Consider the following 16,083-nt stretch of genomic DNA (forward strand, 5'->3'; position numbering starts at 1 on the left):
CCATAAGTATTGTAAGAGTGAACATGTTAAAGGGGTCGGAATACTTTCCGTATCCACTGCACATGGCTTCATATGATACTTTTTTTGGACTTTAAGGTTAAAAAGTAACAATTATGTGATAAAAATGAACTCCGGTTGGTCAGATGTTCAAAGTGCATCCCACTCAGAAGATCATGAATGAGATGCAGAGTGCGGTCTTTAAGGTGGCTCCACAGCTGGAGAGATACACGAGTTCCTCAGGCTGAGTGAGAGGCAGCCGGTGGCCCAGTGATTGGAGAGTTTGATCAGCTAAAGGAGCCGGCGCGACAGAATCAACCAGCCGTGTGCCCTTGAGCAAGAAGCACGAAACTACCAACCTCCTCACTGGTTCGCAGCAGCATCACAATGTTGAAAAATGCATATGAAACCGAAAATGTCAGTTTTTAAAAAATATTCTCTTGGCGAAAAAACATTTTTTTAGGAACACAAAATGCGAACTGGCAACTTCCTGGAAGAGAAGCCGACATATCAGACGAGCGCATCATCGCTCCCCGCTGTCGCTCTGGGGCTCTCCCTCCCACTGTGAACCATTTTCACACCAACTCCTTCCCTTTTTTCTCAGGAACATGTCATGCAAACAGACAGTCCTGTTGCTTTCTCTGTCACTGTGACCTTTTTTTTTTCACGCCTTCTTCCATCAACATTCATTCCCCAAATCCACGGTTTGCGTCTCAAATGTGATTTATCAACATTTCATAACGCTATTACACCTTTCAAAATAAGCCTCCAGGATTCACATTAAAATTAAACTCTGTGTTAAAAAAAATAATTACAAAAATATATAAAAAAAAGGTGGAGGGTTACATTCATCTTTTAAATCTCTGGAGAAGGTGACACACATGGTGTGTGCGAGGCAGAATATTTAGTGCTGAAGGAATAACAACTAAATTAGAAGGATTCAGACGTTTGACAATACAGTAACATTGACATTTACTTCATTTCTAAGTTAAAATACTCTCAATATACTCTCCGCGTATCTAAATTAAAAAGTGTTATGGAAATATTATCTGAATAACCATAAATGGGCGTAAGAACTACGCTACATGCATAATGATGACATCATTTCATGCTACAACTAACCGGTTCTTAGAACTGAAGAGAAGGAACGGTCGATTTCTCTGCCTTGTTTGTGTTTCTGTGTATGTTAATTTCCGTGTGTGTGTGTGTATTTGTGTAACACACACACGTACACACACAGACTCTCAACTTGCTCTTGTGACAGTGATAAGACTCCTTGCTGTGAGCAAATTGAATGCCTCCCCTGCAGAGGGTGCAGCTACCTTTGTATTCCACACTGGGGTACAAGCCCCTCAGGACGGCCGTTTCTGATCTGCAGATATGAAATTAATTATCCTGCACCGGGGAAGCTGTGGCTGCGGTCGGTGCCGCCGCTATTTACATACGGTAATTAGACCGGGCAGCTGGTGGGGTGCCATCACGAAGTTGATGTCCAACTCAACAACTGAAGTCAGAGCCACACAAAAATATCCCAAACTTCGCCGCGGAGATAAGAGGTATTGTTTGAGAAGAGCTGCCAGAGAGGAGAGTGACATCTTTTTGGTTTGTTTTTCTGACTATATCTGGATTAAAACACAGATTAGCACTTCAGTGGCACTTCAATGGCTCTTACTTATGGTACCTTTTTGTAGTTCGACTATGTTGAAGAAATGTTACTTTCTGTATTCTTGTTGTTCTTAGTTTGTACTCATGGTTGATGCATTCATTGTAAGTTGCTTTGGATAAAAGCGTCTGCTAAATGACATGTAATGTCATGTAATGTTTACTAGATTGGGGGGGGGGGGGGGGGAGGATTTTTCAAGTTACATCTATTGTGTGAATGGTGTTAATTAACAAAGACACGCAGTGATATGTTGATGACAAAAAAAACATCCAGGAATAAACGTGATATCACCGAAGCACGGAGCAGCGTCTCTCTTTTCGCTGGCGAGGAAAAACTGTGAATTTGATTTATTATGCTGCGTTCACAGCAAAAGAGTTGCACATTTTCCATGCGAGTATAGATCCCCTGCAGAGTCAACGTAGAGACGCGAACGGTTGCGATTGACGATTGCGATTGATATTTTCGCCGGACGGCGGGAAATTGGCCTCATTCGACCCGAGTTTAAATCTTTAAACTCTGGCGAAAAATTTGCCCGACGGCGAGTTGCGAAAGCCAATCAGCGTTGAGATGCTCCACCGTTGATGAATCTAGCCGCTGCTACTCTAAAGGTTCTAAAGTTATTCAGACGTAGTCGGTGAAAGTGAGCCTACGGGTGATGTAATGAATACATATAAACATATATGATATTAATGTTATGAACCCGAACACGAGGGCGTTAGATGTTCCGACGTTTGTGGGATGTCCTCAACAAGTATGAAGCAGAAATCGTGGTTAGTTCCTCCGTGGTGGATGCAAGAAATGATAACTGTTTCCACGGAGTAAAACCAGAGATAAGCCCCGCCCCCTTTAACCCTCCTGTTACCTTCACATTTACTAACATATTTTACCCTCGGGGTCAATTTGACCCCAGCAATTAAAATTAAAATTATTATATTAGAATTATTTGTTTAGTTTGTGTGTGAGGTACTTTTATGTTTGTTTGTAAATTACCTAAATAAATAATTTAATAAAAAAATAGTTGATATATTATATATGTTTGAAACAAAACAAAAAAAAAAAAAGCCTGGACCCGAAAGAACAAACAACGTTAACGGTATTGGTCAAATTGAAGGTAACAAGAGGTAGGGGTTAAGACGTGAATGACGCGAAAAGCCACAAATTGTAAAGCGTTGCGAATATTCACAACGCGTTTGGTGTGAATGCAGCATAAGGGTCTAATGTTGTAAAAAAGTCATGCTTTGACTCATAACGGATTTAGGAGTCACATATATACTGTATAAGGGCGGGCGAGTATATATATATATATATATATATATATATATATGTGTGTACATGTTTCCAGACACCGATATTATTTGCCCAGTAGCCGAGTCGTGCACATCAATTTCAAGGTAAAGCGATATAAACCTTTCTCTGAGTTCAAGCACGCTCTGTACGGTACGCTCACATATCTCAACTCTCCTTTCTGAGCCGAGGGCAGACATCTCATGGTTTAATGAAAGAGGTAAACCTGGCCTTCATAAATACTTCAGACGCTGCTGCTTTTCTTCCAGCCGGCGAAAAGAGAGCAGGGGAAGCTGCGAGCTAAGCCGAGTTAAGGGTAACGATAAGTGAAAACATGGAAGGTGAACAACTGAGGCAACAACAACATACATATTCTCCTGGATGCCAGAGTTGTTTCGACACCCTCTGTGACGTCAAGCTCTGTGTCTTTGTATTTGTCTTTTTTGTACATAATCATAATTGTAACTGATGCATGTTTCAGCTTTAAGTTATCAAGCTCCTCTTTTATGGAACCAGCTTCACCTTCAGACACAGTCACCTCATGGAGACTGAAGACTTATTCCTCTTTAATAGTCTTATAGTTAGGGCTGAGTCAGGTTCACCTGGTCCCGCCCCTAGAGATGCTGCTATAGGCTTATAGGCTGCTGGGGGACGTTTTAGGAACACTGAGCACCTATCTCCTCGTTTTAGGACACACTGAGCACCTATCTTCTCATTTTAGGATACACTGAGCTCCTATCTCCTCGTTTTAGGATACACTGAGCACCTATCTCCTCGTTTTAGGATACACTGAGCACCTATCTCCTCGTTTTAGGATACACTGAGCACCTATCTCCTTGTTTTAGGATACGCTGAGCTCCTATCTCCTCGTTTTAGGATACACTGAGCTCCTATCTCCTTGTTTTAGGATACACTGAGCACCTATCTCCTCGTTTTAGGATACACTGAGCACCTATCTCCTCGTTTTAGGATACACTGAGCACCTATCTCCTCGTTTTAGGATACACTGAGCACCTATCTCCTCGTTTTAGGACACACTGAGCACCTATCTTCTCATTTTAGGATACACTGAGCTCCTATCTCCTCGTTTTAGGATACACTGAGCACCTATCTCCTCGTTTTAGGATACACTGAGCACCTATCTTCTCATTTTAGGATACACTGAGCTCCTATCTCCTTGTTTTAGGATACACTGAGCACCTATCTCCTTGTTTTAGGATACACTGAGCACCTATCTCCTCGTTTTAGGATACACTGAGCACCTATCTCCTCGTTTTAGGATACACTGAGCACCTATCTTCTTGTTTTAGGATACACTGAGCACCTATCTCCTCGTTTTAGGATACACTGAGCACCTATCTCCTCGTTTTAGGATACACTGAGCACCTATCTCCTCGTTTTAGGATACACTGAGCACCTATCTCCTCGTTTTAGGATACACTGAGCACCTATCTTCTTGTTTTAGGATACACTGAGCACCTATCTCCTTGATTTAGGATACACTGAGCACCCATCTCCTCTTCTCTCTCTCCTTAGTCTTTGTGACTTCACGTCTCATCGGGTCCAGTGGAGCTGGCTGTGTCTGATGCCACCTGTCACGGCCTTGCTCCAATGTGAGGTCAAAGGTCAGGGATGTCGTACGTGTTCAGATTGTAAAGCCCTTTGAGACAAATTACTTTTTAAAATGTGTGATATTGGGCCATATAGAATAAACTGAATTAAATTGAAAATTAAATTGGTCTCCGAGGTTAAGTGTATAATATTGCTGTGGTATGCGAAAAAACAAAGAAGCACATAATGATATGAGTTTATGAAGAGTATAAATTGGCCTCCCGGTTGGAGAAAGCAGATCGTGGCTACGGATATTTTCAGATGTTCTCAAACTGATGTGGAGGGGAAATGCGCCGAGCTTATTTTCCATTCTGTTTTGATGCTTTCAGACGGGATGAGGGCAGAATGAGTGGCGTTCATGAGGGAAATCAGACTAATCATTGATGCCACCGAAAAAACTCCCCAATCCCCCAAATCAACATGGCGCAGTGTGATTTTCTAATGTCTGGTGATGTGTTGACAGATTCTGTTCATCGAGGAGGGAACTTGGGGAAATGCTTCGCCCCCCGGGGGACATCTGCAAGATTCAGTGAGCAGAAAGTGAACAAATCTCTTATCATTTAGCGTGTCGAGCGGTAATGTAACCTTCAGTCGGGGCGGGGTGACGCTGAAGGTCTCAGCCAGCTGGACGACGTGTCTGCTTTCAGGGTTTTGTTTTCACGACTCTCGACGAGAACGAGAGAATCATCACCGTGACAACGGCTCATTTGGCAGAATATGGATTCTACACATTTGTTTTCAAATTGTCAGCTCTGATGTTGCACGTTGTATTTCGTGTTTACATCGCCCCCAAAGCATCGTGTGAGTGTTCCAGGTCTTAACGCTAATATGAAACAAACATACATGAAGAGAAAACTTAACAGCAACGTCTTTTTCCAGAAAAAGGGGGACTCACTATACAACCTTCAGTTTATGACGGGGACTTTAAATATGACACACAACACAATGAGTTTAATACAATGAATACTGTATATATACTATGTATATATATACTGTATATATACAGGACTGTCTCAGAAAATTAGAATATTGTGATAAAGTTCTTTATTTTCTGTAATGCAATTAAAAAAACAAAAATGTCATGCATTCTGGATTCATTACAAATCAACTGAAATATTGCAAGCCTTTTATTCTGATTGAATTGCATTACAGAAAATAAAGAACTTTATCACAATATTCTAATTTTCTGAGACAGTCCTGTATATACATACACACACGGTGGCTTTGAGGGGGCGGAGCCTCTATCTGCCTCTTATCAGCATCATTCTTACTGAGCTCGTTATGTTTTCCCACCAAAAGCTTCATTATAACGTCCAGAGAGGCGGGAGGAGGAGGAGGAGGAGGAGGAGGAGGAGGAGGAGACGCTCCACTCCCAACTCTCTGTCCCCCTATTAAGAGAGCAATGGATTTCCTATACGCTCACAAAGAGGAGAGCGGTACCTGGGTCGGGGGGGCCTTCAGAGAGAGAGAGAGGGAGAGGGAGAGATGGAGAGATGGAGAGAGGGAGGGAGAGGGAGGGAGAGGGAGAGAGAGAGAGAGGAGAGGGAGAGGGAGAGAGGGAGAGAGAGAGATGGAGAGAGGGAGAGAGAGATGGAGAGAGGGAGGGAGAGAGAGAGAGGGAGAGGGAGGGAGAGAGAGAGAGAGAGAGGGAGAGAGAGAGAGGGAGCGAGAGAGAGGGAGAGAGAGAGAGAGATAGAGAGAGGGAGGGAGAGAGAGAGATAGAGAGAGGGAGAGAGAGAGAGGGAGAGAGATGGAGGGAGAGAGAGAGATAGAGATGAGGGAGGGAGGGAGAGAGATAGAGGGAGAGGGAGGGGGAGAGAGAGAGAGAGAGAGAGGGAGGGAGGGAGAGAGAGAGGGAGAGAGAGATGGAGAGAGGGATGGAGAGGGAGAGAGAGGGAGAGGGAGGGAGAGAGAGAGAGGGAGAGAGAGGAGAGAGAGGAGATTTTGATTTTTGAAAAACACTTTATTTACATTTTTTCCATCACAACGTTTTTCTACAAATAAAGTGTTTTAAAAATCAGGTTATTTAAAATAAAAGCAAACAAACAAAACATTAAAAAAGAAAACATGTTTTACCGAATAAAAAGTGGTGCAAACTCCAGCTCCTCCTCTACCACAGAACAAACAATATCTTTAAAACACCAGCGTTGTTTAAAAGCATCCAGGTCTCCAATGTGCTTGTAAAACCTGAACTCCAGCCAGAGTCTGGCTCTGATGTTACAGAGCCACACTGCCTTGGCCTCCTGCCCTCTCTGTTTTCCACCCGGGACTTCCTAGTTAAATAAATTGCCATTTTGCTTCACGGATAAAAATTTAGGAGCTGCCACTTTTCTTTTCTGTTTTTGTAGGCAGCTCCCATGATAAAACCTTCTCTGTAAAACCACATTAAGAAGACTAAAAACCACTGTTAAAAGAGCGAAGAAACTCAAAAGTCTCTTACACTCGTTAAAAACATGGTAAATAGTCTCCCGGAGGTCACAGAAGGGTCACTGGCTCAGGACAGCGGGATTGATTACCGAAATAAAAGCGTTGGACGCGACAGCACCGTGTAAAATCCGCCACTGGAGGTCAGCGGTCCTTTTCTTTAGGGGAGGCTTGTATAGGACCCCCCACTGCGGGCCAGGGCCTCCATGCCCAAGTCTCTCTGACCACACAGTGGGCGGTCTGTTGCACAGTCTGGACCTGTTGATGCTCTTCACGAGGTTAAAATACAAAGTCTTCTTGTCTGCTTTGTTCAGTGTGCAGTTTTCTGGGTGGCTCGTTCTTAGCAGGGGCGGTGAGTCCCCTAGCCCCAGGCTGAGGAGATGTCTGGGAAGGGGTCTGCAGGGTCCGGCTCTGCTCTCTGCTGGCTGTAGTCGTTGAGGAGGCTCCTCTCCAACCCGGTCAGCCTCTGCCTCCACAGCTCCAGGAGCCTCCTCGCCACCCGGTCGGAATGCATCCCCAGCAGGACGCCCAGGCCCGGGGGGTCGCTCAGCGTCGGCACCACTGCATCCACCAACTGCTGCAGGGAAAGGGTCTTTGTTCGCAGCAGCGCCCGTTAGTCCAGGGTGACGCTGCTGCTAATGTCCAGTCGTGCATTATAAATTAATGGTTCTCTCAACAACCAGAACAGAGAGTCAGACTGTGGGCACCTTTCGTGCTTAAAAGGGCCCACGACTTAAAACACCCTGATAAAAAGGAGGCAGCCCACTTAGTTTTAAAATGCTGGAGTCTATTAAAAACAGAGCAGTATCCAGCCCCAGGTTGTCAGCACGTCTGAGGATGCAGCTGGCCACGTCTCGCCACACTAAAAAACCCCAGACTCGTTAAAACTTCTGAACAAACTGTAATCTAAAAGTGGCCGTCCGGCTGGCCAGGTGGACGAGGCCCTGTTCCCCCTCCTCTCTGGCTAAAAACAGCACCCCCTGTGGCACCCAGTGTAGACCCTCCCAAAAGAAATCCACCATCTTCTTTTGTATGTTAGCTAAGAAGCCAGAGGGAGGGTCTAACACGGTCAACCTGTGCCACAGTTGGGATGCAATAAGATTGTTTAAAACCAGTACTCTACCTTAAAAGACATCTGGGGGAGCAGCCACTTCCATTTGGAAAGTTTCCCCTCTATCTTCTCTGTGACGCCCTCCCAGTTCTTCTGGACCATGCTCGGTTTCCCAGGTATATTCCTAAATATTTAAAACCGTCCTTTTCCATATGAGCTTTTGTGGAAGAACCGGGAGGCCCCCACGCCACTCCCCCACAGCGAGGGCTTCGCTTTTCTTCCAGTTCACCCTCGCTGATGATGCCGTGCTAAAATCATGTACTATTTGATTTAAAAGGTTTACATCATTTTGATTCTTGATAAAAACAACAACGTCGTCGGCATATGCCGATAAAATCATTCCTTTACTAAAACCAGGTAAAACCAAACCATGTAGGCTAGAGCGTATTTTAATGAGGAGGGGCTCGAGGGAGAGTGCGTAGAGCATCCCGGACAGAGCACAGCCCTGCCGGACCCCTCTACTCACTCTAAAAGGAGCACACAGCCTGCCGTTTATCTTCAGCACACTCTCAACATTACTGTACAACACCTTGATCTTAGCTATGAAACCAGCGCTGAACCCAAACTTCCCCAGAACTTTCCAGAGGAAGCCGTGTTCAACGCGGTCAAAAGCCTTTTCCTGATCTAGAGAAATCAGACCAGTATCCATACCCAACGAGCTGGAGACCTCCAAAACGTCCCGAATGAGGTGGACGTTGTCCACCATGGACCTGCCGGGCACACAGTAGGTCTGGTCCCGATGGAGGACCTGCTCCATAGCTCCCCTCAGCCTGGAGGCCAGGACCCTGGACAGAAGCTTATAATCCACACACAGCAGAGACACAGGCGCCAGTTACCGATGTCCTGCGGGTTTCCTTTTTTTGGCAGTAGCGTCAGCACTGCCCTCCGGCAGGACATCGGCATGGAACCAGAGGCCAGACTCTCATTGAAGACGTCTAGGATGTCCCCTCCGAGGACATCCCAGTATTTTTGTAAAATTCAGCGGGAGGCCGTCGATTCCGGGCGCGCCTCCTGCATTCCTGCAGGGCAGCTTTCAGCTCTTGGGGGTTATGGGTCTGTCGAGCTCCTCATTAGTCTCCTCGGAGACCTGAGGCAGCTCCCACAGAGCCCCTCCGTCGACTCTCCCTCCTCCCTATACTCAGTGGCATAAAGGGAGGTAAAACCCCACCGCTCGCTTCCGGATCTGGCTTGGCTCCACAACCGCTGCCCTCGTCCGTCAGCAGTGAGTGGATCACTCGCCCCTGCCCACTCCTCCTCTCCAGGCCGAAGAAGAAGCTAGAGGGAGTGTCCATCTCCGTGATGGTCTGGAATCGGGACCTGACCAGTGCGCCTTGCACTTTTACTTGAACAGGTCGGCGAGAGCCGCTTTTTACTTTTGAGGACTTCAATATGTCCTCGATCTCCTGTGGACTCGCTTAAACTTTCTAGGTCCACTATCTCAGTCTCCAGGTCCTTCATAGATCTGGTGACGTCTCTAGTGACGTTGAAAGTGTGCTGCTGACAAAGGAGCTTAATTTCTACCTTACCACGGTCCCACCACTGCCTAAGATTATTAAAATCACTCTTCCTCAGCCTAAAATGCCCCAAAAATAAAACAACACCTCTCTAAAATTCCTATCGAAAGTTAAAACTGTATTAAAATGCCAATATGCGCTCCTAGGTAAAAAATTCCTAATAAAAACATGACATAAAACCAAAGAGTGATCAGTAAAACCAGCCCGAACAATGCTGCACATTTTAAAAATATTAAAATGGTGCTTAAAAACATAAATACGGTCTAACCTGGCTGAGGAGATCCTTCCCTCCCTAACGTGGGACCATGTGTACTGTCGGCAGTCCGGATGCATCCTTCTCCACACGTCCACCAGACCATGAGAATGGACCAGCCTCCTCAGCACCTGCTGTGAAGCTGGATGTGGCTCTGTGTGGTTTCTGTCATTAAAATCATCCTCTGTGCAGTTAAAATCCCCCCCCAAGAATAAAAAATCCTCCGAGGCACAGTCATTTAAAACATCATTAACTTTGGATAAAAACAGCTGCCTCTCTGTCCCAGTTGTTGGAGCATAGATATTTATAAAACCACGTTAAAAGGTCGAACCGTGCTTTCACAAAGAACAGCCTCCCTCCACGATGTGTTTGACCTCCAGTGACCGAGGCTGAAGGCGCTGGAGAAGAGGAAGCCCTCTCCTCCGCTGAGGTTGGTGTTGTGGCTCTGGAGGACTTCCAGCCTCCCACTCCCTCCTCCAGTCCGCCTCGTTGGTGCTGTCGCTGTCGTCTCTTGTAAGAAGAGAACATCGTTGGCCTTCATCTTGTTAAATTCATAAATTGATGTTCTCTTCTTACTGTCCTCGCTCCATTTACGTTTAAAACTCCGACTCTGAATGTGTTCATTAAAAGAAAAGAGTTTAAAAACAAATAAAACTTAAAACCAACAAATCAAATAAAACACACATTGGAGCTCTCCACCTCCCCTGCTGGATGCACTCCTTTACTTTGGGCAAAAACTTTTGATCCTAAAACCTCTTGTTTGTCTAATTTTTTCCCTCATGTGGAAATGGCACGAGTGTACAAAGGCCACGAGGTCAGGAAGTGATCCTTGACCTCTACTTTTTTTTCCCTTTTGTTTTGTGCAGAAACAGCCTGATCTCATCATCTGTGTACAGCTTTTGCGTCTGACTATTTTTTAAAAACAGAGGAGAGTCGCTGTCCTCTGACCCCTCCTCGTCACTACTGTCCTCCACCGGCCCCGCCCCCTGACTCCTCCTCCTCACTTCCACCCTGCTGGCCTTGGCCTCGCTGCCAGCGCTCTGGCCACTCTTTTTTCTCTTTGAGGCTCCTTTCTGCCCCCCTGCTTCCTCCTCGTCCATCTCCACCTGCTCCGCCCCCTCCTCACCTGCACCGTCCTCCTCCACCTCTTCGCCTCCCCCCACCTGTCCTACCCCCTCAATGGGCTTCTCGCCACCCCTGTCCTCGTCTTTTTTTTCCTTTTCCTCCTCTTTCTCACTTTCCTCATTATTCCCCACCCCACTCCCCACTTCCACCTCTAAGCCCTTGCCACCATCACCACCACCACCATCACCAATATTATTTTTTGTTTTTTTAATCTTTTTGTTTTTCCCCTTCTTTTCTTGTTTTCTTCCTCCCCACTTCCCACCTCACCCCCAGCCTCTACCCCACTGCTCTTGGCAGATCCCCCCACATCCCCTCCATTTTTTTGGTCCGCTTTTCCTTCTTTTCCTTTCCTCTCACCGCTCCCGACTCCACCCACAGCCTGCCTTTCACTGCCCTGTCCAGCATCCCCACCCTCATCCCCACCCTCACCACCCTTGCCCGCATCACCCCCATCACTCACTCCCTCATTCATACCCACCACATGTGTGTCGGGTGCAGCAGCAGTGACGCCGCTCGCCGCGCTCTCCGTTGGAATCGGCGGCGCCGCCGCCGCAGCGCCGGCCGCCGCTTCGGCGGCGCCTCCTCTCAGAGACGCCGCCGCCGCGAGCCCCGCAGCCGCGGCAGCGGCAGCCGCCTCACCTGCTGTTCCCCACGCTGGTGTAGCGCGTCGTGACGCGCCGGACGGACCCGAGCCGCCCGGACCAGCTGGCGCAGGGTCGCCTCGCTTCGAGCAGGCCCTCGCGGTGTGCCCCTCCTCCCCGCAATGAAAGCACTTCATCGCCGATGAAGACGCGTAGACGTTATAATTAACATCATCTACTCTGATGCTGAAGCGCAGGTTTAACTCCGCGCTCCGGTCGTTGAGTATCATATAAACCGATCTACGGTAACTCATGATGTGCTTCATCGAGCTCTCCTTGAACCAGCTTTCCGTGCCGGGAGAGCTCTCTGCTGAGAAACTCATCGGAGATGAGCGGAGGGACGTTTGAAACGAGGACTCTGGTGGACGGCTGGTCCAGCGGAAACACCTGTACAAACAAATCTCCCACCGAGAGACCCTCCTCTACCACGCGGCTTACCTTCCCCACCTGATCCAGGAAGATCACGACCGAGCCGTTCATCTTGGCGGCGGACTTCACGCTGCTGAACCCGACTTTCTTCCCGACTGCCCGAGCCAATTCCTCCACGCTGCACGAGGAGTCACCGGCAATCTTCATACCGTGTCTCCTCGTGAGCAGCGGGGGGGGAATCGGGGCAAACATTCCGCCTCGCACCGAGCCCGGTGAGGCACCGCAGCGGAAGACACCCAGAGAAAAACCCAACTAATCACCAAACAATTTAAACTACTGTGAAACCCAACTAATAAACCACATAAACTAAATACACACAACTATGAAAGAACAGAAAAGAGAGAAACACACAGACAACGCTCCGCAGCTCCCAAACACACACCCTGTCGCTCTGACGCTCAGCGTGAACTGAGAGACAGAGAGAGAGAGAGGGAGAGAGATTGAGGGAGAGGGAGAGATAGAGAGAGGGAGAGGGAGGGAGAGGGAGAGAGAGGGAGAGAGAGAGAGAGGGAGAGGGAGGGAGGGAGAGATGGAGAGGAGAGAGAGAGAGAGAGGGAGGGAGAGGGAGGGAGAGAGAGGGAGAGAGAGAGAGAGAGACCCTTCAGCCAAACACACGCACATGCAGCTGGATGCTGGAGGGGCGTTTTAAATGAATTAACGCATTCAGACGTAGCCCCCCCCCCCCCAAAAAAACCCAACGACACCCAGAACCGTGACTGTAAACATGTGACGTGGATGCTGTCGTCGGCATCGAGGATGACGACGAAGAGGAGGAGGAGGAGGGGAAAAAAGATATAGACGCACAGGCTTTTTTGATGTCGAGCGGTACACAGCAGAGCCGTCACATCCATCTGTTTTTGAAAATGACAAAACACTTCAAGCGCCTCGAAATGCAGTGTGATGTATTTACCGTTTTATTTGCACAGTAGCAGCAGTTTTATCAAAAGAGGCCGCCGCGGCGGTGAAGCAGCGGGCCGCCGCCCGACGACGAGGAAGAATCCCTCGTAAGTAAAACGCCACTTTGATGACAAACGACTGAAGAGCGCGGCGCGGCCTGCCGGGGGAACACGCCCGCGGGATGAGCACCATCTTTTTTATGAAAACAGAACTTGAAAGAGCTTTTACATAACAATATATATATATAATTATTATTTATTTTAACAGATGGGCAACTTTATTCTGATTAAAGTGTTTCAACAGGCTTTATTTCTTTTAATTTTAATTGCCCACAAACACTTTTACATTACGGGCTCATATATTTTCTAATTTTTCAAACTTTATTCCCACATTTAGCTTAAAATTCTTTAACATTAAACTAATCGATATTAATTTTTCACCAAATTTCCACGACCAAAGCATTTAGTGAACTCTCGGTGTGTACGCACGATCGTGGGTTATCCCTGAGCTGCTGTTGCCATGGCCACCAAACGTTTCAGCGGGAAAAAAAGAAGAAGAACGAGGGCGAACGCCGGCTTATATTTTGAGCGTCTTTCTTTAAACTTTTCAAACTCAGCGTGAATGAACATGTGAATTTAACACAGTTCCAGGACTTTTCCAAAACTTTTTGGGATTGAATTTCTTTTTTTCAATGATTTATCCAGGCCTGGAAATAACCATTTTAAAAATTACAGGACGTTTCCAGGTTTTCCATGACCCTGCGAACCCTGTGTATATATATAAAAAAATGCCTCATTCCACCAATATTTTGATAACACACATTATATTATCTTTCTTTTCTTATTATCTTTCTTTTTTTTATTGTCTGTCACTGTTTTATGTTGTATTGTCTGAATCTTTGTGTAATGTGCTACTACTGCTGCTGTCTTGGCCACTCTTGTAAAGGAGATTTTTAATCTCAATGAGGCTTGTCCTGGTTAAATAAATAAAAAAATAAAAAAATAAAAAATAGTGCACATCTCACCAAAGTTTGGACTGACTTTGAGGACATTTCATTTCCTTTCATTCCACTCATCGTCACATCTCTGCTCAGGAATGCGAGTTCAAGACCTTTGCTTCTGCAATCATGGAATCAGAGCAGAATGAGATCGTCGTCATGGTCGACTGCGCTCTTAGTTTTGAGAGACATATTTACTGAAGCGTACGGCTGAATCAGATTATCTGCTCTCACGTAAACACTCGGCTCTCTCCTCTCTCTGATCCATAATCCTCTTATTGCCATCTTTCACACACGGGGGAATGATGGAGAAGATTTTTGATAATGATCATTTACCTCTCAAAGTGCCTGGAAATGGTGAAGATGCAATAATACACAATTCAATAACCTTATAATTAACCTTATGACCTCGGACAGTGCTCTTTAGAGTTCATGTGCTTAACATCATTTACAAATATGAAAGAAAATATCTATGCACACATAAGATGAACTGAATGCTGTGGTAGGGCGGCCAGTTTTAAAGACATTCTGACCCAAAGAGGAAATATTTGTCATGATTTCCACAGTTTGAAAAGTGACGAGCAAATTGGAGATTCGTGTGTTTACTAAACAAGATTAAAAAAAGATATGGAAACTAAAAACGGCATTTAAAAAAAAGCTGAAATGGAAGTTGACTCCTTTAACAATGTATCCACACGGCTCATTGATAAAATATGACTGTTAATAAACAAACAGCACAAAAGCAACAGAAACAGGGAATTAAGGAGAATATTTTTGATATTGATAATTTACTGCCACCTCTCAAAGTGTCTGGAAACGGTACAAATGAAATAATACACAATAAAATAACCTGATAATTAACCTTACGACCTCGTGATAGAGCTCTTCAGTTCATACATAAATAATTTACTGCATGCTGTAGTCGTGCGACCATTTCTAAAGACATTCTGACACCCAAAGGAAAATATTGATCAGAATTTCCATTGTTTTGAAAAGTGACGAGCAAACAATGCAAATTGTCGATTTGTGTGTTTACTAAACACGGTAAAAAAAAAAATGGAGAAAAAAAATGGAAAAACCCAAACGGCATTGTTGAGAAGCTGAAAATGGAAGTTGAAATGACTCCTCGAACAATGTATCCACACGGCTCACTGAAATAAATATGACTGTTGCGTAAAATAAACAAATAGCAAGCGCACAAAAGCAAAAGGGAACAGAAACTTATCCTCCGAAATACAAAAAGAAAAGAAAAGAAAAAGTGAATCCTGCTGAACTCTGACTGATGGTGCACGGCCAGAGTGTGAGGCAAAGCATGAGGAGCGCGGCCGCGACTCACCTCGGGCTTTTCCTTTTGAAGCCATCACTGAAGGAGTAGACAAGAGGAATTGGGGGGGGTGGGGGGGGGGGGAGGGGCAGCGAGAAAGAGGCAGGGGCGCCAAGAAAACAGCGAGGAAGAAGAGAGAAGAGACAGAAAAAGACAAAGCAACTGATTAGACGGTGGGGACGAAAACACCATGCCCCCCAAACCCGTGTGCATATGTCGCGTGTGCGAGAGAACGTGCACCGTCTTTTGTCTTCAATGTCAATCAAAAACACGCCCGGTTTTCCTCGACCCTGAAAAGAGAGAGCGCGAACCCCCCCCCCCCTTCGATGTAACTCCTCCTCTTCGTCAAACGGAGCTCTGCCGGCGAGGAGGAGGAGGAGGAGGAGGAAGCTCGTCGCCGCCGTCTAATGAGCCGGCGAGGCCCATAAGGACACACGCCGGCATACTGTAGGTATCGTGTTGATTAGAGAATGACGCGCTTCACTTGATTTGTTTACTTTTTGGGGTGGGGGTGGGGTGGGGTGGAAATTACAGACTTGGTGAACATCTTTACAGTCGATTATCTCGTTGTCTTGCTGATGCCTGTATGGCTCCAATTTCGTGTGGACAAACAGAGAGTAATGGTTTGTCTGTGTGTGTGTGTGTGTGTGTGTGTGTGCGTGTGCGTGTCATCCACACCCTGGTGCACAGTCATATCATTGATTGACAGCACTGTAATCAGACGGCGATGCACAGACAGGCTGTCTGGAGGGAGAGAATACGATAATATGGGAAAGCTTGTCGAGAACCACATAGGCCGGTGGGGGGGGGGGG

The 16,083-nt window shown here is 46.2% G+C and overlaps 1 protein-coding gene across 3 annotated transcripts in view; it reads right to left on the bottom strand.

Annotated features, from left to right (window-relative positions):
• The window catches only part of cadm2a (cell adhesion molecule 2a), a 277,677-nt gene that overhangs the window by 75,953 nt on the left and 185,641 nt on the right, over positions 1-16,083 (bottom strand). For 2 of the 3 annotated variants that reach the window (XM_056411899.1, XM_056411897.1), the window contains exon 2: positions 15,283-15,309. The exons of the other annotated variant lie outside the window; for it this stretch is intronic. In XM_056411899.1, coding sequence (XP_056267874.1) covers positions 15,283-15,309 — 27 coding nt within the window. The remainder of the gene's footprint in view (positions 1-15,282; positions 15,310-16,083) is intronic. 3 annotated transcript variants of the gene reach the window in all.

This window comes from Pseudoliparis swirei, chromosome 3 (assembly GCF_029220125.1).
Source record: "Pseudoliparis swirei isolate HS2019 ecotype Mariana Trench chromosome 3, NWPU_hadal_v1, whole genome shotgun sequence".
In the NCBI taxonomy this organism is placed as follows: Eukaryota; Metazoa; Chordata; class Actinopteri; order Perciformes; family Liparidae; genus Pseudoliparis; species Pseudoliparis swirei.